Below are 24393 nucleotides of genomic sequence, written 5' to 3'. Positions count from 1 at the left end.
CGCAAAACTTCTTGACGCTTTCAAGACTACAAAGAGAGAACAAATGGTTGACTCCGACTCAGACATTTTGAATGCAATTGAAGGAATTGCAAGTGTCAAGTTCGAATGGTACCAACCTAACCCTCAAGCAGTCAGACAACATGCTGGATACTTCCCGTTCATAAATAAGTCTGACATTGACTTGACAAGGTATGGAATTTACAATTCAATTGAAACAATTGTCAACGAACCTTGCATTCTTACATGTCTCAGGAACTCTGGTCTTGTTACAGATGAGAAGATGAAGTATCTTGAGTCATGTGTGAAGACAAGGTACATGCTCAGAGGTCAATTGGCAAAAATTGCACCGTTGGCAAATGTCAATATCCGAGTCAACATACCTACAGCTAAAGGTTCTTCACATGACGACTATGTTGTTGAGTTCAATTTACCATGGTTGAAGATTGTAATTGTCCACAACCACTTCATGTTGAACGAAAGTCTTACAAACCCATTGTTCGGAAAAGGCAAGTGCAACATTGTCAGAGCTGTAAACATTCTTTTCGAGAAAGGTTTGTTGGAACCAATTCCAGATGACAAGCTGACAGAAACTTTTGTACCAAAAGACGAAACAAACTTTTCACTGTTAGCAAGACCAAAAGTTGTTCCAGACAAAGTTCTAGTACAAAAGAAGTACACAATTCCACAAGGAGTTGGATTGTTCGGATACCAACCTGAACCAGAAGAACTTCCAATGAGGTTGCAAGAACTTCAAGATGCTATAAATAAACTTCCATTGAGACATCCAATTGACGTCAAATTGTATTGGAGAGCATCTGAGTTAGGTCAGAAGGTTTTATATGAAACAGGTTGCTTCGACGATGTTTATGAGATAACAGGAGAAGTTTCTCAGAAGATAAGAGACTCACTTGAATTTCCACAAACTGGACCAATTGGTTGCGACAAGTTCGACTCAAACGAAAAGATATACTATGTCGACCTTAACGCTGCGTACATGAGGTTTGTCCAATATATTCCGACTGGAATTCCAAACGAAGATGGTGAGTTCCCGGGAAGGAACTATACAGTTGGAAAAGTCATACAACAACTGTATGATATTAGGAAAGCTTCAAACCCCAAACTTGCAATGACACTCAAATTGCTTATGAATTCGACATGGGGATATTCCATTAAAAAACCTCAAGAGATGAAGAGTAAACATTATGAGAAGGTCGACAACTTTGTTGAAAGGTTTTCTCCTTTTGTTTTGAAGTACGAATTCACTCAAGGTCAAAGTGGCTTAGTAACCACATTAAAACCTATTGTCGAACTTTGGTCTTACCCTCAGTTCGCAAAAGCAGTCCTTGACAACTACAACAAATTCTTCTCCGAAGTCAAATCCAAAGTGAAGGTTTACTATGAGAACATTGACGCACTCATGACGAACGAAGAAGGATACAACAAACTCATTGAAATGGGAATGGTCAGTGAGAAGATGGGCTGTTTTAAGCTAGATAAGGTATTTTCCGAAGTTCATGTAATATCGAAAAGGAAATATTGGGGCATACTTGAAGACGGCACAGAAATAAAACATTGCATGAAGTAAAAAATTATTTTAAAACAATATATTTTTACATATATTAAATGCTTCAGGTTGAAAAACAAAGAACAAAAGTAGCAGATACAAAACCGTTAGACTATATCTTTACAAATGCTGGTAGGAATCTTTCAGATGAAGAAATTTCATCCCGAGCATACAGGTTTGACTATCCAATTCGTTGGCTTCAAAGTCCTTCAGATGCAAAGGCAATAGGATTTAGAAGAGTTTTGTTTTCAAATAGAACTAACGCATTTATGTTCGCAGTATATTTTCATGGGCAGTATAAAGGTTCTGATGGTCTAATAGACAAATTTGACGAAATGAAAATCTTTACAGTTCGTTCAGACGAAAGTCTTGAGAAAACTCTAAATGACTTTCAAACTCAAATGAACAAATATTATTGGGAATTTCAAAAAAAATACGACTCTTTACTAAATGGAACATACTATCTGAAACTAGAATATGACAAGATGAACTCCACCGTTTCATTTCAAAAGATTGAAATTAACCCTCCAGGAGATACAGAGTTTTTATTTTGGGAAGTAGACAAACGTTCTTGGGCACAATTTCTTCGGTTACTAAACCAGAACGAACCATTACCACCAGATGGTCCATTTAAATTTATACTTCCACCAGCAGATTTGATGGTTTATAGAAACGTGTTTGACCCTCAAAATGTTATGTGTCATGCAAGTTTCAGTTCAAGCAACAATAGTTTTTATGTATTGGTAAGGACTTTTATGACTTTGCTTCTAAATTCTACGAACCATCTAGTAACAGTTTCTCTGACTTTCAAGTTTGGTTCACAACAAATGGTGTGCAACATATTATTCCAATGTACTATGACTTTTATCTCGAATTGTCTTTCATATATAACTACGGAAAAGTGCTGAAAAAGTATTGAAAAATAATGTTTAGGTGAAGAGGTGACATCTCACCCGTTTTCTCACCTCTTTTCTCACCTCATGAATTTTCATGAAAACAATTTATTTTTGACACTTTCACAAAAAACATAAAAAAGTGGAGTTAAACTAGGGCTGTACAAGATTTAAAAAAACATTGCCGGGTTACCGTAGAGGCCTAAAAAAATCGCGCCTCGGCGGCAAGCCGCCTCGGCATTAAGAATGCGCATCTAAATTTTTATATGTCCTTCTTTCTTTTATTTTTCCCTTCCCTTTCTTTTCTTTTTCTTTTTTTCCCTCCTCTTGCTCTCATTTACCTTTTTTTTCCTTTTCTCATCATTTTTCAAAATTTAAAATTTTTATCAAAAATCTTGCCTATAAGAGCAGACTATGGAACCTTTTAATGCCTCTTAATCAATATTATACAGCATAAAGCATATTAAATGAAAGTAATTACGTATAAATTTATTTTATTATCTTATTTATTAATTCTTTAGCATGTATTGTTTAATATTAGCTTTTCTGTACATTAAATATGATATCTCCAAAGTATGAATGCCTTGTAACGAAACGAAAACTTAATTTTATGTTGAATATTTGTCACAAACATTAGATTATTAAAATATATGTTGGATATCCCTTAGTATGAGACTTCATGACTCTTGTTGTCTAACGTGAGCTTTGGATTGCAAGCTCTGTGGTTAACGAACATAAATTAATTGTAAAGTTTTCAAAAATTTTCATCGTTTCTATCAGCATCTATTTTTCCTTTAAAATAATATATTTGTATGAATACAATATTTAGTAATTTTTTTATTTCCCATAATTTCATTCAAAATTTCAGAAAAAATTAATTTCTATTCAATATTATTTCAGCTTCAAAACACTTCATTCTTATAGATGTTGATTCACTAAAGTGTGATTCTATTTATATGAGGTAGGGGCATGAGGCTCGGCAAGTCTTATTGCTTTTTACCTCAATTTAGGTATTAAATAATTATAATGATTCATAGTGGCCGCTGCTGACTGGCCATCAGCAGTCCCCTGGCCAAGATTAATATAATTATTTAATACTTATCCAGTTTTACATCAATAACAACAAAGCTAATCAATCATCATTCAGAAATGCGGGAAATTACTACTAATATTAAAGATTGATAGACATTAGGCTGGCCACCTTCTGTCTAATATCTTTACGAATAAAAATAATACTTTTTAAAACAAATTATTTAATAAATTTTATTAAAAAACAAAATCAAATATCAAATTGATCATCATTCAACTTGATGAAGAAGCGGCATGCTACATATTCTTCTTTGCATGATTCGTTCATTGAATTTCTTGTCTTTCGCAATTCAGATATTACACGTTCTACATCTGCTTCACTGCACGAAAGTGACATCATCCTTTTTCCAATTGGTCTTATTGCTTTTAGTTGCTTTATGCCATTCATGTACCAAAACTTGCCATCATTTTGAGCAAGATGATGACCATTTATAAGATGGGAATCATCTTGCTCTATGAAGAAATCGTAAGCATCACTCAATTCCTTGGCTCTATCGTCTTTATTGATCGTTGGATCAACTGTTGATTCGGCAATTGCTCTTTGTCTGAGGATTGTTATCATGAATGTGTATAGATCTTTTATCTCTTCATCTACAACATCCCAGACCAAGGAATTCCTCGAACCATCGGCATTTGTTTCGGCTGCATGATCGTCGTTAAGCATTTGTTCCTCTTCTGCTTGCTGGATCTCTTCATCATGCTCGGCTACCTCGTCAACACGTTCTGTTCGTTCTTCTTCAAGGATTTCGCCGAGTTTCTCAAATGTGATCTCGCGATTGATGATCCTCAGGGAAGGAATCGTTGGGACTTGCACATCTTTCAACTGCATTATAGGTGGATAGCTTGTCTTTCCTCCAAAACCCTTCTTGTCTCTGATGATCTTCCTTGCTAACGGTGTAAAGCCGAAAGCAAACCGAAGCAAATCAATTCTACCATATTCTTTCATATCATTTTTGAATATTGTAGTGATTGATCGGAGAATCTCTTCACCATCTGGCGTTAATCTTCCTGCCATTTCATCCAACATCCCTTGGCACTGTTGTATCATCAGGAATGCATAAGCACCCATGGACTTGTTGGATTCCAGCCATAATTGAAGTTGCTTTAATGGCTTGAATATCATTAAAGCATCTTTAAAGAGTGGAGGAATTCCATCACGTGTCCATTGTAACTGTTCACGTGTAGCTCTGGAAAGGGATAGTGGAAGATCTCCACTTCTTAAAGCAGTATTAATTGTTTCCAGATTATCAAAGATGAAAAACAGAGTATCATATATGTAGAGCCAGCGAGTTTCCGGGATTGATGGAACCCTGATCTTGTATCTCGCTCTCATATCGTGATTCTTAAAGATAATGATAATCTGGTGAACTCTATTCATCAGTTCATTCAACAATGGACATTGCTTACGTGCGTGGACAATAGCATTGTTCAAGACGTGGTTAAGGCAACGAATGTACACGGTTTGTAAGCCAGGGAAAAGGGCTCCTTCTGGCCTCCAGTGGCAGAGTCCTTTAACCTGGGCTGGCAAACCATCTCCGACTACTCCAGCTACGTGGTTTTTATTAACCTTAAGAGAATCAAACCACGTATGGTAGTCCTCGTATGTCCAATTAGTCGAAATTGTTGTGTCGAAGAATTGGTGGCGATCTGTTTTGCCTGGATTGCACACACAAGAGAATAGACCATGACGGCTGCCGTGTGTTCCGCAGTCCAGGGAAATTGAGAAGATGCGGAATTCCTCGCAGAACTTTAGGCCCCGAGAGGAGTCTGTTTTGCCTAAAGTAATCAATGCCTCTCTGACACCGCGCCGTGTGAACTCAATGTCTGGGATTGTAAAGTTGATGCCCTGTTCGCGATTGACTTTATTTTTAAGCCATTTGGCGAAGCTCTCTAGGAAGCTTTTAAATGCTGGCTTCATTGTGGCATAAAGGCTTATATCTAGGCTCGCAATAAGCCTGGCAATGATCTCTTCTAACGAAGGATCATTACCAGAGCCAACTGCTTGCTGAGTATTCTCAACTTGGTGCTCAGCAGGAACGTAGTTGGGCATTGGGAGTAAAAATTTGCACTTATGATCTTTAAAATCATTTTTCCTGCTTTTTTTAATGCATCGCACGAACTGCCCTTGAACTAATGTTTCACTACATTCGGCACAGTATGTAAAGAGCCTTCCTTTGTCTGATTGATTAGGCTCATTCTCATAATAGCCGATCGTAGTGAAACATTTTTTCCACACTTTGTTTCCAATGTTTCAGGAGTTGGTGGATATTTCGTCTTCTTAAATGGAATCCACTCATCATATACATGAGGATCCCATGCAGTCATAATAAAAATAAAGCTTTTTGAATATATTCAATTTTTAAATGATATTTTCGCGGGTTAAATATAAAATAAAGAATAAGATGTAAATTATTAAAATATTTAATTTTAAATTTTGAACCCGTGATAAAATTTTTTTGCATTGTTATTAATAATGAAAAATAAAGCTTATTTCAATGAAAATTGTTCTGCAAATTTATTTCACTTTTGACCTCACTTTTTCCGTAATTCAATATTTTACTTTTAATATTTTAGATCTTCATAATATCATTTGAAAAATTAACCATATAAAAAAATCAAGTTATCAATTCACTTTTTCCGTAATTCAAAAATCAAAAATATAAATAATATATCTTTTTATCAAATATTATTATTATATTCTATGAAAAATGAGGTCCGGAAATTTTGCGGATTCCCGTAACTCAATTTTACGGAAAAAGTGCAGTAAACTATTCAAAATACGGGAAAATTGGTGTAAACTAATGATTTTACGGTAAAATCACGGAAAGTCCCGGAAGAATATATGTGCCTATATGAAATTATACAAAAATGAATCAAATGCATTTTAAAAGATTGTTCTTGTATTATAAATGCTATTCGCAGATTTATTAGTTGAAGAAAATTACCAAATTTTTGCCGATTTACAAAAAATGATTTACAAAGCATATTTTTATAAGGCTTTAAAAATCTTTAAAATGTGACCGGTGACGGAAATCCATGGTAACCAACCGCGGTTCCCGTTTGGAATGCCATAAGTTAAACGTTAAGGTTTACTGAACTGGCTGAATGTCGCCTTCACAGGTTATGTAGAATGGTTGACCCGAGAAGTGGAACAGTGCTCTGAGAATTTGTATAATTCGTGGAATTGGACTCTCTCTGTTTGGAAGTTGTATCCATGGGCGCTTGGCAAAGAACTTTATAATGGCTTCCTTCTTTGCTTGCTTTATGTCGTCGAAAGGAGTGTTTTCTGGTATTTGAATTGGAATTCCAGTCGAAATCTCGAGAGTCAAGGCAGCCCTTCCAGAAATAGTGGTGAACTTGACCTTGGGCTTCATGACCTTGCGCAAGTAGTCTTTAACAAGCTCGTTAATTTCAATTAGGTAAATTGCCTCGTCGGTAGGTTCGACCTCGACCATTGCTACTGTCAGTAAAAGTACTGCTACTGTCAGAAAAAGTACTGCTACTGTCAGAAAAAGTACTGCTACTGTCAGTAAAAGTACTGCTACTGACAGTAAAAGTACTGCTACTGACAGTAAAAGTACTGCTAGGAGCAGTAAAAAGGAAAATTTGAGAGGGTTTTCGACGATAAAGTACTGCTACTGTCAGTAAAAGTACTGCTACTGTCAGAAAAAGTACTGCTACTGTCAGAAAAAGTACTGCTACTGTCAGTAAAAGTACTGCTACTGTCAGTAGCAGTACTGCTAGGAGCAGAGATTTTTATCGTTGTGGTCCGACGGTTAAGCCACCAACGAATGTCCGACGTCCCACCAACCGAGTCCAATCTCAATCCAGAAGAACCGAAAGCACCAGCCCCTGCACCTCAGTTCCAGCAATTCCAATCTCAATCCAAATTACTACCAATCTCAATCCAAATCGAAGAAGGTCTGAACCGCTTACGCAAAGAGTATGCTACAGCTCCAACCCTTGGTTGTTCCAGCAATTCCAATCTCAATCCAAATCGAAGAGAGACCAAGAGTTCGAAGAAGGTCTGAACCGTTTACGCAAAGATTATGCCACAGCTCCAATTGAGAGAAAGTTGTTGCTAAATTCAGTAAAAATAATGTTTAGGTGAAGAGGTGACATCTCACCCGTTTTCTCACCTCATGAATTTTCATGACTTCTTCGTAAACTAAACGTAAATGTTTTGTGAAGAATATAGCAACCGCCGGAATTCAGACGGTTGCTTTTTATACAAAATTCATGCAGGAAATTCTTGAGTTTTGGTTGAAAGAATACGGTGGAGCCAAAAGTGGCTCGACCTCAAAACAAACATTTTATGAGCTTACAAAGGGTGTTATGAATGAATTCAGCAACATACATCCTGACCTCGTTCATTTTGTTGCTAAATTCAGTAAAAATATATTTTAGGTGAAGAGGTGACATCTCACCCGTTTTCTCACCTGTTTTCTCACCTCATGAATTTTCATGAATTTTCCCGAAATAAAAAAATAAAGTTAGTTTTATTTTTTTTATTTTTTTTATTTTGTATAAAAGAACAGAAATGTCAACAATCGGCACAACAACAATTCAAACAACAACAGCACCAAACTCGTTAGTCATGAATCCAACATCTATGTTAGTAGAGATGAAAAGCTTCATTCCTTCTTCATATACTTTCGAAACAAAAATCCAGAAGATAAAGCAGGAATTGTTAACATGTAATTTAGACTGTACCGCACAGGATGAAACAAATGAACAGTATCTTTATGAAATGCAGGACATTATTGACCATTTACCCAAATTGCCTGAAATTCAGCAACAAAAACTCACTATTCCTGAATTCGACGAAATTGAAGTCAAAGCAACTGACTCAGTAGAAATAAAGAAGTTCATACGAAAGGTAAATTATGAATTCCTTGGTTTTCATTGCAACCATAAGGTTATGGACAAAGATTGCGATATGGTATATAAGAATGTTTCTGACATATATAAATCTGAAGAATTTAAGACCTACGACAACTTTGTTTCGTTAGTTGCAAAATGTGTTTGGGAAATAAGAGATAAAGATAGAAGAGGTAAGGTATGGAATGAACAGATAAAACCAACTGCTTCAGATTTAAAGAAAACCATTGACGCCTTAGTTGTTTTAGCAGGTAAGGTTTCAGAATATAACGCAAAAATGAACCCGCAATGTTCTAAATGTAAAGCAGCAATTAGGAAATATAACTACTCCGTCAAAGAGATAGAACGTATGAGAAACGACTATGCAGACTTAAAGAAAGAAGCAGAGAAGCCAGCAGAAGATAAAATGGATATGTTAGAATTTCTGAACAAAAACTATCCAACTGCAGAAGATTTCCTTCTATCTGACGTCAAGAAGAAGTATAAAGAAACTTTCGGTATCGTTAAAACTTTTGATATCCTCAGCGAAGAAATAGAAGCTACGAAATTGTTTAGGATTTCAAATATACATCGTACAATTCATGTAAAACGCTTATAAAATAACTGAGGTGAGAAAACGGGTGAAAAAACGGGTGAGATCTCACCACTTCACCTAAACATTATTTTTATTGAATTCAGCAACAAAATTCTGAGTAAAATAATTTTTAGGGCATGTGTCAAACCGTTGAGTTTTCACAAAATTTAAAAAATAACGTTTACCATGTAAAACGTTTATAAAATAACTGAGGTGAGAAAACAGGTGAGAAAACGGGTGAGATGTCACCTCTTCACCTAAACATTATTTTTGCTGAATTCAGCAACAAAATTCTTGAGTAAAATGGCATAAGATTGCTTCCCTCGGAAAACCGAGAGAAGAGATTCCGTATGAAAATCGTGAATTTCCTTAAGATAGAAAAAATAAAGTTAGTTTTTTATAAAATATTTTTTTTATTTTGTATGTAAGAACAAAAATGACAAACAATGAGTTTGAAACAGTTCGAAAGATAGACAATGACACCAAATTGGTTAGAATAGGTGATTTAAACGTAAGATACTCAAAGAAATACAACAAATATTCTTTGTCAGACATTTTCTCTCCATCTGGAAAGAGACCGAAGGACTGGGTTAGAATTGCTTCTACTCAGAAAATTTTGACAAGAAATCCTGAGCTTATGATATCGGTAAGATTCTATGGAACTGCAGCATATCTCATCGACAAAAGTCTTATACCAATAGTTTTGTTATGGTTAGACCCAGTTGTTGGATATAACTTCATAACATATGGTTCATTCGATACGGAACGTTGCAGTGAAGGCTTACTTTACATCGTTCAGAAACCGAAGGACTTCAATACAAAGAGATATAAGATAGGAAGAACATATAATATAACTCAAAGATATGACAGTACAGTCAATAGAGTCAAGGTTGTGTTTGTTAATGATATGAGAGCTGCAGAAACAGAACTACTTGAAAAGTTTGAGAAAATGTATGGTGCTCCCACGAAAGGTAGGGAAACGTTTGAAGTAGATGAGATAGATAAAGCTATAAAATTATTTGACGAAGTTACTGAAAAATACATGTAAAGCGTTTATTTTTGGTCTTTTGTGAAAGTCAGAAAAATAACGCTAATTTTATTTTTATTTATTTTTTTATTTTGTATGTAAAGACAGATATGTCAACAACAGAGAACACAACAACAGTTATAGTCCATGAAGCCATAAATGAAGAATACGAGTACATACAGTTTAACAAACAACTCCGTCTCATTCGTTCGGTCAAAGACGATATGTACCAAATGCAAAGTATTTTGACAGCATGTTTTGCTCCAGATACTAAGAAACCACAAGACTGGTTTAGGAACCAAAGCACTATTGAACTATTAAATGAAGCTGAAAATTCGACTACGGATTTTCTCGTAGTCGCAAAAACTCGAGTAGGGAAAAAACCGCAGTCGCCTAAAACTCATGAAAACAGTGAAGAACAGCGAGTAGGGAAAAAACCCTGGTCGCCAAAACTCTATGAAAATCGTGAAAAATTGCCAAACGGTTTGAGAGGATATTATGTACATAGACTTCTTGTAAATGCTGTTGCAATGTGGGCTTCGCCTCGTTATGCTTGGAATATTTACAGACTTCTTGACGAAATTCATAGACAAGAACGTGAAGAGCTAGAGAACAAGCTTGAAGCAAAAGACAAAAGCATTCAGAAAAGAATACCACGTTCGGTACCAAAAGGAAAGGAAAAGAACTATAAGTATATGATTTATACTGAAGAGATGGAAAATGAAGAAGATAAAGATATGGTTATGTTGCATTTAGTCAGAAGAAACAACAAAAGCTTTTACGACCTTGCTAAGATTTACAAATCTGACAGAAATTGGTTCTATCGTGAAAACTTACCGATTTCAATGACACCGAATGAAGATGTGAAACAAATAGTTCAAGATACGTTACCTCAAACACACTATGATATGAAAGGTTGTACAATTCTTACCTTCAAAGAAGATTTGCCATTGTTAAAGGAAAAAATAACAGAGTATTTTGACAACTTCAAACAAGCAGAGTAAATGAACTCTTTATTTTTACGCTTGACTTTTTACAATTTGAACTTTGTTTGCGTAGATATGAATTCTGAAAGAAGTATGAGGGTCTTGTATGACTTTGTACTTCTCCCATAGTTCATGTCTGTCAAACTTACCTGCCATGGACTCTTTCATAAGTTCCATGAAATCGTCTTCGGACAATCCGGGGAAAAGTATTATGTCAGTAAGTATTCTCTTTACATCCTTACTTAAACTCTTGGCTGTCTGTACACATATTACGACTGAGATGTTAAAGTGTCTGAGCTTCTTAAGAATTCGACACATGTCTTGTTCTCTGTTCTTTAACAAAGGATGAGAGGCGAAATCATCTAAGATAAGAAGACATCTATGAGGGTAAGTCTTCCAATCGTAAGATTGCAATTTCTTCGAAATGTATTCTATCTCTTTCTGTTTGTTTCTGAAGTGTTTCTTCTCTAATATTCTCTGCATTTCCTCATTTGGGTCTTTGAACTTAGAATTTATATACTCATTTATAGCATTATACTTCAAAACTCTTCTTTGGTACTTCTTTATCCAATCTAACAACTCAGTATCCTTTATACATACTAACTTAGACTTCTTTATAATATCTTTGAACGAATTGACGGTTTGGTCAAATTGACCAGAAGTACTACAAATAACAACTAACTCATAGAATGGGTTCTTCTCATCTAGTTCTTGTTGTTGTGCAGCCATTTTAAGATAAGTGAAAGTCTTACCCGACCCAGGTGGTGCAATTAGACCTGTTATACCATTCTGAGCAAATAAGAACTTGTCATGTATAGGCTTTATCTGAGCATTTTCTAACTTCCTCTTGTTCTTGTTTAAAACATTCTCAAATTTCTTGTCAATGTCAGCAAACTTTTTTTCTAACATATTTTTAGAAAAATTAAAAATTTTATCTTTTAGAAAATGTCTAGTGATTTCGCTATCTATATTCGAGACAAGCTTTTTGACTCTAAAACTTCTGTCGACCATAAAATCTTACATAGTGTAAACAAGAAAGGTGAATTTGTTCTAAAGTTCTGTTTCTGGGAATATGACAAGAACCATAAAACATTAAGCAGAGCAGTCTTTAAGTTTGTCAATGACAGACTTGTTGACAGAGATGACGCCTCTTGGAGAGATGAAGTCCAACAAAACTTCTTAGAATGCAAAGAAGACACATGCGCTGTTCTTGAAGATGAAATAGAAAACAGAATAGATGAGCTATTAAAGGACAAAGAACTTTTACATAAATATAGTTGCGCCAAATTTGACATAACTCCACCAGAGAAGAAGAAGAGAGAAAAGAAAGAAAAGAAAGAAAAGAAAGTAGAAGAAGAGAAGAAAGAACCTGAACCAGTTCCAGAGAAAAAGAAATTTGACATGTAAAAATAAAATTTTATTTTTAGAACATTTCTGGGTCAATGTCAATGTTCTCTTCCTCTTTAGGAGTAAACACTGGCTTAGACTCTAAAATCTTTTTACCCAATTTACCTTGAACTTCAACTATCTTAGACTCATAATATTCATAGTCGTCTGCTTTCTTTGGTTCATAAGGTATAACAAGTTTGTATGCTTTACCTTCTTCGAGTTTTGAGAACTTTCTGTCAAAATTTTCTTTGACTGTCAACATACCGTCAATGTATAAGTCTTCAAAAGTTGCACCACTTTTTCTAACAACAGCAAACTTAACTGGTGCAATGTTCCAAATTTTGTCAAATGTAGACTTTTCAAAATTGTAGAAGTAAACATTCAAATATGCGAATGGAGCTAACTTATCTTTGACTTCTGTCATGTACTTATTTACTGAGATGAATTTCGTCATCTTTTCTATCGGATAAAAAAATATTTTTTTAAAATTTACTCAGAAAAATTTTTCTTTGTATATACACCATTCTGAACATCTAAAAGACTTTTGACATTTGCCAAGAATGTTCGTTTAGAAGCTGCAATATAACCATATTCTTGACAATATTGTTTATACGAATCGTACAATGACCTTTCATCTAAACACTCAAAGTCGCTTTCTTCTATGAACAGTTCATATACACTCTTGTTTGCTTCTAACAATGTTTGTCTCTCTTCTGTATGTGGAATTTGTCTTGGATTGAACTTAGAAATATCTAATGTCATAAAGTATGAGAACAAGTGGTTGTAAAAGTCAGATGTCAAAGTTTCTGCTAAGTCGTCAAAATATTCTGTATCTTGCATATGAGAATCTGACGTTCTGACAACTACATATCTTCTGTCAGAACTTTCTAACTTCATCGGAACAGTATTGTTTGAAACCATAATGAAGTTTGCAACATTTTCACAAACTCTTTGGTCTTTATACTTTCTTTCAACAACTCCAACTTTGTCTGTTATAAGACTCTTCAAAGCATCTGAGTTCAAAACTTTTGTTGTATCTATACTTTGAAGTTCATTGCAAACTATAAGTTTCATATTCTCTATTGAGGAGTTAAATTTACCGCAGATGTTTTCTAAGTTTGTCATATTAGGGTTCGAATAACCTTCTAACAGTTTGCATAAGATATCTGTAAAGAAAGTATTCTTACCTGTTCCTTGTTTTCCAATTATAATGAGAGCAGTTTCATTTTTAGCACTTGGATGTTGTAAGATGTTTGCAAACCAACATAAGATATACTCATAAACCTTTTCGTTTCCATTGCATATAATTTCTTTGACATGGTCTAACCAAGCTTCTATAATATTTTCTTTCCATTCTACTTGTTCGTATTTATATCCAGTGAAGATAGAATAGAAGTTTGGAGAAGGTGTATAAAACTTTATACCACGAACTGAAAAATCTTCAAGTTTTGACAATAAGATATCCCAAGCATCTAACATCTTCATGCCAACTTGTACGACTTTTATTTTCTTAAGTTTCTGTCTACATTCTTGTTCTGAAACTATTGTTGCTCTTGGTTTGTTAAAGACAACATCCCATTCTTTCATGACATAACATTCTGGGGCAGAGTCAACATAAATGACTAAACGTTTCAAATTCTCGACTGCTTTGTTATAGTCTCTAAATGGACACATATTTCTGAATGCTTGGAAGTCATAAAAATCTGAAACATCTATTCTGTACATTTTTATAAAAATAAAAAAAATAATATTTTTTTATTCTTGACTTTGTTGTTCCATTTGTTGCATTTGTTGTTCTTGAGCTATTTGTTGTTGAAGTTGTTCTTGTAATACAATACTTTCACCAGTTGCATCTTCCAATTCGAAACTTTCTGCCGTCATTGACAAATACATAGGACATAAAAGTTTTACAGGAACAAAGTTTGCGTCAACTAATGTCAACGTTATACTTGCCAAAGTGTTTGAGTTCACTAAGGTTGAAAATTCTGCATTCGAATGAACAATAGGCAAACCAGCAGAGAAAGTATTGTTTATACGCATAAGTATCTTTTGGTCATAATAGTTTCTGTCGACATTCGAATAACACTTTGAACCTAAGTTTGAAACAATATATAAGATTGGTGTGCTTAATGTCAATGGAATAGACATTCCTTGTATGACACCTTTTCCTGTTATAGGAAACTGTTGGTAGTAAAAACCAGAAATAAGTTTTGTATTATAGCTCATATCATTAATAGTAAACTCAGTCGGACATCCAAACATAATGAAACCTGCTCTAGTTGCAGCACATGTTACACTCGTACGTAAAGTATTAAATAAGTCAACAAAACCTGTTGGTGGTATATCTGAGTAAGTATCTTCAAAGGAGTATTTTTTACCATTCACAACAATAAAGTCTTCTGGTGTCAAAAGAGCAAAACAGGCTTTAGTCGTCATTGTGTTTAAGGTTAGTTTACAATATCGTCCTTGAGGACTTTGTAAGTTTGTTGTTATAGAATTATATGACTCAGGGTTTTTAGTCGTAATAGTATAAACCATTATGTCTTCTGCCATTTACTTAGCAAATAAATTTTAATGAAATGTTGTGGTCGTCAAATATTTTTATAACGTCTGGGAAACTATATTTTAAGTTCAACGTTTCACCTCCTTTCATAACGTATATCTTGTCAATGACATTATATGAAACACCACAGCAACTAATGTCGGGTTCTATTTCTTTGATGTTTATATCGTCTGCCTCTGTCAAAAGTTTCAATAGTTCTTTCAAAACTTCATGAGGTGCGATGACATATGAGTTCACTTTTACAGGGTTGTGTTCGACCAAGTTTAACATTATACTTAAAGCTTGACAAATCTTCTCCTGAGTTTTAAGTTTGTCTTTCAGTTGTTGGTAGTCGTTTCGAATATCTGCAACAGAACTTAAGTCTCTGCTAACTTCAGGGTATGTTGGTTGTTCTTTTACAGGAACTATTGTTATACCATCTTCGTCTTCGTATGGTTTCCCCACTTCAACATCTCTGTCTTTGACATTGACAACAACACTTTGACTGTTTGTTTGAGTTGGTGAATTTAACTTCACATCTGCCACCGCCATTAAACCTTTTGAAACACTTACGCTTCTATTTTTCGGAAATGACATTTTATTTAGAATAAAAAGATGGATGTATTCGGATATCTCTTTGAATTGAAGCAGAACAAAGTTTACACACACAAACAATACAAATACATTGACAGAATAGTTCTTTATACAAACAATGGTAAATGTTATAGAATAGCAGTCTTTGCTGAACCTAAATATTTTCATAAAGCAAAGAAAGTTGGTATAACTGAAATGGTGAAAGTTCTTGACGTTGACAAAAATATAACTTCAAAACTGACCGATATTACTAAAGGAAAGTTTATAATACAGTATTATGTCAAAACAGGCGTACTGTCAATATTTGACGGAGAGAAGTCAGTTCAAGAACAACTTACTGACCTGCTGCCAAAATCTGCTCGATGGAAGCTGTCGTTATACCAATCTGAGGAGCCCCAGCAGGTTTCATCGAACGAATCTTCAAAAGAGCATCTTCCGTGAAAAGTGCTATTGGTTTTGTAAACTTCTTTGCTCTCAATTCATCTGGACCGTCTCTGTCACCAGTATATTGTATTTGTACAGTACCAACAGTTGAAATACCACCCATAAAGTCTTCTGAGTCAGCAAATGGAATGCCAAGCCAAAAGTTTGAACGGTCTCCATTTGTATATTGAGTTTTTTGACTTCCTGTATGAGTCCATACTTTCACATATGGCATAATAGAACTTTGCATTTCAGGGTTAATGGTTGTTGTGAAGTTGTTGTTAAAGTTCATAGCATCTAATGTCAAGTTGTATGACCTCATATCCTCAACTGTAGAATATTCTTCTCTTGGATAATATTTGCCATCTATGTTTATATGATATTTAATACCAGGGTTGTAGAAACAAGAATAGTCATTTATAGTTCGTCTGAACAGTACAAACATAGTATCTGCATGTTTCATTGCAGTTGTTAAAGCAATATCTGTTCTTGCACCTGGGTCAGCACTTTGGTTTCCAACTTCACCTGCAAAGTCTTTGACAGATATTTGGTGTATAGGGAACATAAGTGGAACTGCAATATATTTGGCAGCTAAAGCATTTGAAATATCTGGGTCCAACATATAGACTGCAAGTCTGCTTTCTATTCTCTTGCATTCAAATTTTTCGCATGTGAACTTAACTGGGTCCCAAGCAGTTCCAGCAGCATTGAAATAATAGTTTACTTCAGTGTTGAGGTTTGAGAAACCAAAGTCTAAGTCAACTTTGTCTTTGCAAAAGTCACAGAACTTGGCTCCACCAGTTCCAGCTACAGTAATGCTGAATGGGTCTTGTGTTGGTGCAATGACTAAGTTATTTTTGCTTGGAGTAAGTTCGATAGAAATTTTTCCTGCCCAGTTTGGCAAGTATTTAAGAACCTAAAGATGAGGAAAGATGACAAAGGAACTCTAAGTTTCAGTTTTACTTTGGTTACTGCTGCTGCAGTTTGTCCAGAAAGGTTAACATAAACTCCTGGAACGTTAGGGTCAAGTCTTCTTATTTTCTCAATAGTTGCATACTGGTCTGTTTGTTCTCTAGCTTGTGGTTGTACTGAGTTTCTCAAAGCGAACCATTCATAGTTTGCCCATGTTACTGTTTGAACTAAGTCAGAGTTAGAATATATCTTATATCCCATGAAAACTTCTGGAGCATATTGGTATCCGACATAGAAAATTCCATTGCAACCTTTCTTGTCAGACAACTTGGCAGAAGGTTTTATTTCAATGTCTTGTTCCACGTATAAGAATGAGTTGTCAATAGAAATAATATGAAACCTGTCGCAAGCAATATCTACTGTTGTTGAAGAACCTTCTCCAAACTCACCTACGTTTCCATAAGAAACAGCAGTTGTATATTCGTAAGTTCCAGGAACTATTTCTGACCTTCTAATGGCATTGTCGCATTCGTTATACCATTCGGAAACATTTCCGTTCATGGCATCCAAAACTGTTGGCGTTATATTCTGAGCGGCGTACATTTCATATGGGTAAAAATATAGAATAGTTGGATTTATGTGTCATAATAGAACCCATTCGTACCAAGCTTTACTTTCTTCCTGACTGAGTTTTGTTGCATCTTTGCCTCATGTTCACCTAGTATGTTGTAAATTTCCCATGTCCTTTTTGCCTTTGGGCTCTGGTCGCCCATCTCAGGTAACCTATATCCTAGAAAGATTTTGTCATAGTTTGTATTTGAGTCTTCGCTTATTGTTTGCATGACTCTTTCCTGAGTTTCCGGTTCAAGCTCTTCAAACAGAGCTTGTCCATATGGAATATGCTCGTTTCCAAATATATGTTTTTGTAGCCATTCTGGTTTTCTTTCCATGTTACCAATAATATCTTTTGTGAATGGGAAAGCTTTTACCCAATGTTCCAGTCTTGCGTCATTTATTTCTGTAGTTGGTTTTATTTTGTCAAGGAACATGTTTTTCAATACTAACATTTCATTTGGTACTGTCCATTTGAGTTTTCTTAAATATTCATCCATTCTCGGTTCATTGTCTGCAAAGTAAGTTTTTATGACATTTTGCAAACTTTCGTTTGCAAGGTCATGTACAATAGGTTCTCTTCCTTCTCTCTCCCTAACTCTCTTTCTAAACTCTTCACCAAATATACCATCTCTATGGTTCTGTGTAGTTCTTTGAGATAAATGTTTTAGAACGTCAGGTGTTATATTTCCATCAGCCATGTTCATTTCATACTGGTCCAAAATATCTGCATCTTTCATATCTTTCAATGGCATTAAAGCCGCGCTGAAAATACCAGCTATATCTGGTTCACCATTCACTTCCATTGCGTCTACAACTTCTTGGAATTGTGGTTGTAAGTTTATGAACCACCTATCCGGATTAGCTTTATGACCCCATCTCATTGTAGTTCCATAGTCTGCAGAAACAAAAGTAGGTTTGTTTCCATATTGGTTAGGTTCTGAATGAACTTTAAACAATGTTTCATTTTTATATGTTTTGTTGAAATTAAACCTTTTATTTTCACCGAGTTCATCCAAAGATTGAACGTTATATGCTCGTAAGTAAAAAGGATTTGTATTTGCGTACATTTTCTTCAGTTCTTCCATTCTTTGCTGAATATTTTCATCTGATGTTTGGAGTCTTTTGTATGTCGGCGAACATTTTTCGATATTCTTCTACTATGTCAGCCGAATTTTTCTTAGACTCTTGGAAAGATTCCATATTCTCCGCATACTCTTGTTGAGGGTCAAGATTTTTCGGCTGTTCCAAATCTTCATCTAGTTCTGTGAAGTTAGTTTCCAAAGGAGGGACTTGTTCGTTTCCTTCAGGCTCTTCTAGCTGTTGTTGCTGAACTATTTCTTCCATGTCTGGTTGTATCTGAACTTCTTCCTGTGGAGTTTCTTGTACCTCATCTGGTGGCATTTCATATATTCCGAGACCGTTTTTAACAAGTTCCCTATTTAAGTCATCCGCATTCATAACCCTTTCTTCTTTCGTTCCGTCTCTATTTTTTACGCGTTTCATGAAGATAGTTGAATCATCATTTATCTCTGACACCAAATATCTCGGAGTAAATTCATCCATGTCATTTGGATGATATGCTATTAAATCATATCCCTTAGCGAGCTTGTATTTTCCAGGTTTGAAATTATATCCCATTTGGTGCTGAACCATAAAGTTAAATAGGTTCGGGTCAGTATTTCCTTCCTTGAACTTTCTAATAGCTTCTTTATATCTGTCACTAAAGTCAAGAGTATCTGGGTAACCATAACCTTCCTTAAGCATTTTTAAGAATTCTTGGTTTCCTTGTTCTCTACTTATTTTATGTCCTTGCTCTGTTTGTGCTGGTTGTTGTGCTGGTTGTGGAGGTGGTTGTTGTGCTGGTTGTGGAGGTGGTTGTTGTGCTGGTTGTGGAGGTGGTTGTGGTGCTGGATTTTGAACTGTTGGTTGTTGTGTTGGTTTTTGTGCATGCCTGTGTCTGTGTCCATGTGACGATGTAAATGTTTTAGGTAGTCCTGGTGCAGGTGCTTCTCTTGGAGGGTTTGGTGGTATATAAGTTCCACTAGCTAGTATATAAGTTCCACCAGCTGGTATATAAGTTCCACCAGCTGGCACATATGTTCCATCTGCAGCATAATGTCCTACCTGACTTTTCGTTTTTAAGAAAGCATTTACTAGGTCTGTTTTGGTCTGTTGTAACTCTTTTTCTTGACTTTCCACAACAGCTGCTCTAACGGCGTCATAGGCACTTTGAACTGCCTGTCTCGTTGCTGCATCTGTTATTTTCGTCATATTTTGTGCTACTTCTCTTAACTCTTTGTCGAAACCTTCAGACTTCAGTTTCTTTCCAGATGAGAAGTCGTTCACTAGTTTCACCTTACTATGAAGAGCTTCGAAGGCATTCTTAAAGTCAGCATTCATTAAAGCTTCATTTGAACTGTCTTCATCCGCTTGTATTTTTGTCCTTATTGACCCTATAAGTTGGGCTGCTTTAGCGTTGGCTTGGGCATCTAACCAGTCATTATTAGCTTTTATATATTCTGCGCTTTTCATTGCCTTTTGCATGGCTGCGTCGTTATTTTTACTTTCTTGTGCTAAGTTTTCATACTGTACGGTTTGGTTTTGCAACTGTAAAAGTTTTTCTGCCTTTACATTTGCTTCAACTTCTTTTTTATACTCATCGCTATCCATATATGTCTTCAGGGCTTTTTGTCTTATCTCTTCATCTTTCAGTACTTTATATTGAGTAGTATGGTTTTTCAAATTTATAACATCTTGTTCCATTTTTGCTACTTCTGCTGCTTTTTCTGACACTTTTTTCGCATATTCCTCTGTACTTAGTTCTTTCAGTTGTTCTTCTTTCTTCTTTTTCTCTACGTTTAACTCATTGAGTTTCTTTGTGTGTCTGTCATATTCTAGTTTCTTTTCGTTTTCACTATTTGTTTCTGTATGTCTATGTTTGACTTTTTGACATCTGTTATTTGATTTTTGAGTGAACTCAAATTCATTTGACTTTGAGGGTTATAAGCTGTTCCGTCTGCAGCCCACCATAGCCTGCCATTTTCGCTAAAAGTGCCGCTCTTAAACCTCCACTCTGTGCACCAATAACTCGGTTTAAAAGCATAGGGTTGCTTGACATTTGTTGCAACATAGTGGGGTCATTCATCATTTGTTGTTGCAACTGTTGTTGTGGTGTCAGTTTTACTATTGGATGTTTCAATGCTCCCTTCCTCTTACGTATATTCTTACGTAGCTTACGTGGCATTTTAAGTGAAGTTAAAAAGCGGTTTTTGTAGTTTAAAACATGCGGCTGTCACTTTTTTGTTTGCATATCTCTTATATAGTGAAAAACGGTTTTGTCACTTTTAAAAAACGGAGTTGTCTGTCACTTTTTAAAAACGGTTTTGGTTTTTATCACCGGCTGGTCGGCTGGGGTTCGGTCCTCCTCTTGGGTCTTGGGCAAAATTCTTAGGGCTAGAGGGCACGAAGTGCCTGGAAGCCCCACTTCCTTTTTTTTTTTTTTTTTTTTTTTTTTTTTTTTTTATTGAGAGAATATAATAAAACAATGATATATATGAAAAGATAGAGAATTTTATTAAACATTGATAAATATGTAAAGAAATAGAATTTCATAAAACAATGATAAATATGAAATGAATCAGAATACCATAAAGCAACGATAAATATGTAAAGAAAGAGAATGTTATAAAACAATGATAAATATGAATAGAAAGAGAATAAGTTTTATGTTAACATCTGCACCATGTTCAACTAGGAATTTGACAATTTCTATGGATTTCGCGTTGATGGCAATACTAAGAGGGCATTCATTAATATCGAAAGAATGTAATAAGGAAATGATAAATATGAAGAGAAAGAGAATGTAATAAAACAATGATAAATATGAAATGAAAGAGAATTTCATAAAACAATGATAAATATGAAGAGAAAGAGAATGTAATTAAGCAGTGATAAATATGAAACGAAAGAGAATTTCATAAAACAATAATAAATATGAAATGAAAGAGAATGTCATAAAACAATGATAAATATGAAAAGAAATAGAATTTTATAAAACAATGATAAATATGAAATGGAATAGAATGCCATAAAACAATGAGAAATATGAAAAGAAATAGAATGTAATACACCAATGATAAATATGAAAAGAAATAGAATGTAATACACCAATGATAAATATGAAATGCAAGAGAATTTTATAAAAAAATGATAAATATGAAATGCAGGAGAATTTTATAAAACAATGATAAATATGAAATGGAATAGAATGCTATAAAACAATGATAAATATGAAAAGCAATAGAATTTTATAAAACAATGATAAATATGAAATGGAATAGAATGCTATAAAACAATGATAAATATGAAAAGCAATAGAATTTTATAAAACAATGGCAAATATGAAATGAAAGAGAATTCTATAAAACAATGATAAATATGAAATGAAAGATAATGTAATAAGAAAATGTTAAATATGAAAAGAAATAGAATACCATAAAACAATGATAAATATGAAAAGAAAGAGAATGCCATAAAACAATGATAAATATGAAAAGAAAGAGAATAAATTTTATGTTAACATCTGCACCATGTTCAACTAAGAATTTGACAATTTCTATGGATTTCGCGTTGATGGCAATACTAAGAGGGCACTCATCAATATTGAGAGAATATCATAAAATAATGATAAAAATGAAAAGATAGAGAATTTTATACAACAATGATAAATATAAAAAGCAATAGAATTCTATAAAACAATAATAAATATGAAATGAAAGAGAATGCCATAAAACAATGATGAATATGAAAAGAAATAGAATGCCATAAAACAACAATAAATATGAAAAGAAATAGAATGTAATACAACAATAATAAATATGAAAAGAAATAGAATTTTATTAAACAATGATAAATATGAAATGGAATAGAATGCCATAAAACAATGATAAATATGAAAAACAATGGAATTTTATAAAACAATGATGAATATGAAATGGAATATAATGCCATAAAACAATGATAAATATGAAATTAAATAGAATTCTATAAAACAATGATAAAAATGAAAAGAAAAAGAAATTCATAAAACAATGATAAATATGAGAAGAAATAGAATACCATATAATAATAATAAATATGAATAGAAAGAGAATGCCATAAAACAATGATAAATATGAAATGAAAGAGAATAAGTTTCGTGTTAACATCTGCACCATGTTCAACTAGGAATTTGACAATTTCTATGGATTTCGCGTTGATGGCAATACTAAGAGGGCATTCATTAATATCGAAAGAATATAATAAAGCAATGATATATATGAAGAGAAAGATAATGTAATAAAAAGTCGATAAATATAAATAATAAGATAATGTAATAAAGCAATGATAAATATGAATAATAAGATAATGTTATAAAACAATGATAAATATGAAAAGAAAGAGAATGCCATAAAACAATGATAAATGTGAAATGAAAGAGAATACCATAAGACAATAATAAATATGAAAAGAAAGAGAATGTTATAAAACAGAGATAAATATGAAAAGAAATAGAATACCATAAAATAATAATGAATATGAATAGAAAGAGAATGCGAGAAAGGGACAGACTAGCCCATTGTCACTTTTTAATTTAGCAAATGAACGCTTATGGAGTGGAGTTTTTGGGTAAATCTGATTTGCTTATAAATGAAATAAAATCAAAAGAAACCATATTGGCATTATATTATGCAAAAATAAATGATCTTACTTAGTACTTTTAAAGTTAATTTCAGAAAAAATTTGACACAATGGTATCCGGCACATACAAGTGGTGTACAACCAAAATATAAGTTGGTTTAAACATATATTGCTATATCTCATGATCTTACTTAGTACTTTTAAAGTTAATTTCAGAAAAAATTTGACACAATGGTATCCGGCACATACAAGTGGTGTACAACCAAAATATAAGTTGGTTTAAACATATATTGCTATATCTCATGATCTTACTTAGTACTTTTAAAGTTAATTTCAGAAAAAATTTGACACAATGGTATCCGGCACATACAAGTGGTGTACAACCAAAATATAAGTTGGTTTAAACATATATTGCTATATCTCATGATCTTACTTAGTACTTTTAAAGTTAATTTCAGAAAAAATTTGACACAATGGTATCCGGCACATACAAGTGGTGTACAACCAAATCTTCGACTCGATGAACTTGTCATCGAGTTATATTCCAGTGTTGTTCCTTCATTCTTGATTAAGTTGCAAATTAAAGGTCTGGATTCAGAGAGAAGTGTTAAAGTTATCAAAAAAAGTCACAAGAGATTTCGAAGAAATGACACAATTTAAAAAAGTCGAATGCATCAGTATGCTTGAAGCTGTTCAGAAAGGTCTGAAAAATGATACACTTGATCCCAACATTGTTTACTCAACATTAAAAATATTATTGCAAAGAAAACATTTGATTTAATAAACATTTAATTTATTATAATTAATTTTTTATTACAGTATAGTAAAAAATGCTATAAATAAATTATTATATTTTATTAAAATGTGACTTTTAATAGTAAGTGAATAAAATAAATCAGGAATTGGGAAAGAAATAAGGTTAATTAAAAATAATGAAAATTACAAGTTTAAGGTTAATGAAAAGTGACAATGGGCGAGTTTGTCCCCCACTCCACAAAATCTTCTGAAAAATAATATTTACCATATAATAATAATAAATATGAATAGAAAGAGAATGCCATAAAACAATGATAAATATGAAAGGAAAGAGAATGAAAAAACCAGAATTTTCGAAAAAGTGACACCAACTATTAAAGTTATTTTATTACTAGATTTATTTACAAATTATAAGATAATATCATTAACCGAATATATTTTTAATATAAATAAAAAACTTTTTTTTATA

The 24393-nt window shown here is 33.7% G+C and overlaps 12 protein-coding genes and 2 pseudogenes across 14 annotated transcripts, besides 3 other annotated features; 7 read left to right on the top strand and 7 right to left on the bottom strand.

Annotated features, from left to right (window-relative positions):
* Nucleotides 1–17423: part of a mobile genetic element that runs on past the window's edge.
* Nucleotides 671–1585, top strand: TVAGG3_0962240 (DNA/RNA polymerases family; the record flags this gene model as incomplete). Its single annotated transcript, XM_051253465.1, has 1 exon — nt 671–1585. A coding segment is annotated over one exon (915 nt), but the record flags the coding sequence as incomplete, so codon positions are not given.
* Nucleotides 1834–2483, top strand: TVAGG3_0962230 (annotated as a pseudogene). The gene has a single exon. A coding segment is annotated over exon 1 (650 nt).
* Nucleotides 2612–6619: a mobile genetic element.
* TVAGG3_0962220 lies at nt 3737–5871 on the bottom strand (annotated as a pseudogene). Its single transcript has one exon. A coding segment is annotated over exon 1 (2135 nt).
* On the top strand, nt 7338–7577 carry TVAGG3_0962200 (uncharacterized protein; the record flags this gene model as incomplete). The annotated part of the gene is made up of 1 exon (XM_051253464.1): nt 7338–7577. One exon carries the CDS (start codon nt 7338–7340, stop codon nt 7575–7577), a length of 240 nt encoding a protein of 79 aa, XP_051079038.1.
* Nucleotides 8087–9025, top strand: TVAGG3_0962190 (organellar and viral DNA polymerase type B; the record flags this gene model as incomplete). Its single annotated transcript, XM_051253463.1, has 1 exon — nt 8087–9025. One exon carries the CDS (start codon nt 8087–8089, stop codon nt 9023–9025), a length of 939 nt encoding a protein of 312 aa, XP_051079037.1.
* On the top strand, nt 9438–9953 carry TVAGG3_0962180 (organellar and viral DNA polymerase type B; the record flags this gene model as incomplete). Its single annotated transcript, XM_051253462.1, has 1 exon — nt 9438–9953. A coding segment is annotated over one exon (516 nt), but the record flags the coding sequence as incomplete, so codon positions are not given.
* TVAGG3_0962170 (KilA, N-terminal/APSES-type HTH, DNA-binding family) lies at nt 10472–11032 on the top strand (the record flags this gene model as incomplete). Its single annotated transcript, XM_051253461.1, has 1 exon — nt 10472–11032. A coding segment is annotated over one exon (561 nt), but the record flags the coding sequence as incomplete, so codon positions are not given.
* TVAGG3_0962160 (P-loop containing nucleoside triphosphate hydrolases family) lies at nt 11446–11923 on the bottom strand (the record flags this gene model as incomplete). Its single annotated transcript, XM_051253460.1, has 1 exon — nt 11446–11923. A coding segment is annotated over one exon (478 nt), but the record flags the coding sequence as incomplete, so codon positions are not given.
* Nucleotides 11960–12421, top strand: TVAGG3_0962150 (uncharacterized protein; the record flags this gene model as incomplete). Its single annotated transcript, XM_001312109.2, has 1 exon — nt 11960–12421. The coding sequence occupies one exon, from the start codon at nt 11960–11962 to the stop codon at nt 12419–12421; it is 462 nt and encodes a 153-aa protein (XP_001312110.2).
* TVAGG3_0962140 (protein of unknown function, DUF4108 family) lies at nt 12438–12857 on the bottom strand (the record flags this gene model as incomplete). Its single annotated transcript, XM_001312110.1, has 1 exon — nt 12438–12857. One exon carries the CDS (start codon nt 12855–12857, stop codon nt 12438–12440), a length of 420 nt encoding a protein of 139 aa, XP_001312111.1.
* On the bottom strand, nt 12893–14128 carry TVAGG3_0962130 (uncharacterized protein; the record flags this gene model as incomplete). Its single annotated transcript, XM_051253459.1, has 1 exon — nt 12893–14128. One exon carries the CDS (start codon nt 14126–14128, stop codon nt 12893–12895), a length of 1236 nt encoding a protein of 411 aa, XP_051079033.1.
* On the bottom strand, nt 14159–14956 carry TVAGG3_0962120 (uncharacterized protein; the record flags this gene model as incomplete). Its single annotated transcript, XM_051253458.1, has 1 exon — nt 14159–14956. The coding sequence occupies one exon, from the start codon at nt 14954–14956 to the stop codon at nt 14159–14161; it is 798 nt and encodes a 265-aa protein (XP_051079032.1).
* On the bottom strand, nt 14961–15497 carry TVAGG3_0962110 (protein of unknown function, DUF4106 family; the record flags this gene model as incomplete). Its single annotated transcript, XM_051253457.1, has 1 exon — nt 14961–15497. One exon carries the CDS (start codon nt 15495–15497, stop codon nt 14961–14963), a length of 537 nt encoding a protein of 178 aa, XP_051079031.1.
* An 86-nt stretch (nt 17424–17509) lies between the features above and the next one.
* On the bottom strand, nt 17510–18292 carry TVAGG3_0962090 (protein of unknown function, DUF4106 family; the record flags this gene model as incomplete). The annotated part of the gene is made up of 1 exon (XM_051253456.1): nt 17510–18292. One exon carries the CDS (start codon nt 18290–18292, stop codon nt 17510–17512), a length of 783 nt encoding a protein of 260 aa, XP_051079030.1.
* Nucleotides 18293–23084: 4792 nt separating this feature from the next.
* Nucleotides 23085–24160: a mobile genetic element.
* Nucleotides 24161–24393: the final 233 nt, after the last annotated feature.

The sequence above is a fragment of the Trichomonas vaginalis genome, chromosome I (assembly GCF_026262505.1).
Source record: "Trichomonas vaginalis G3 chromosome I, whole genome shotgun sequence".
Lineage (NCBI taxonomy): Eukaryota > Parabasalia > Trichomonadida > Trichomonadidae > Trichomonas > Trichomonas vaginalis.
The sequence above is the reverse complement of the archived record's forward strand: the minus strand, read 5'-3'. Positions and strand labels throughout refer to the sequence as shown.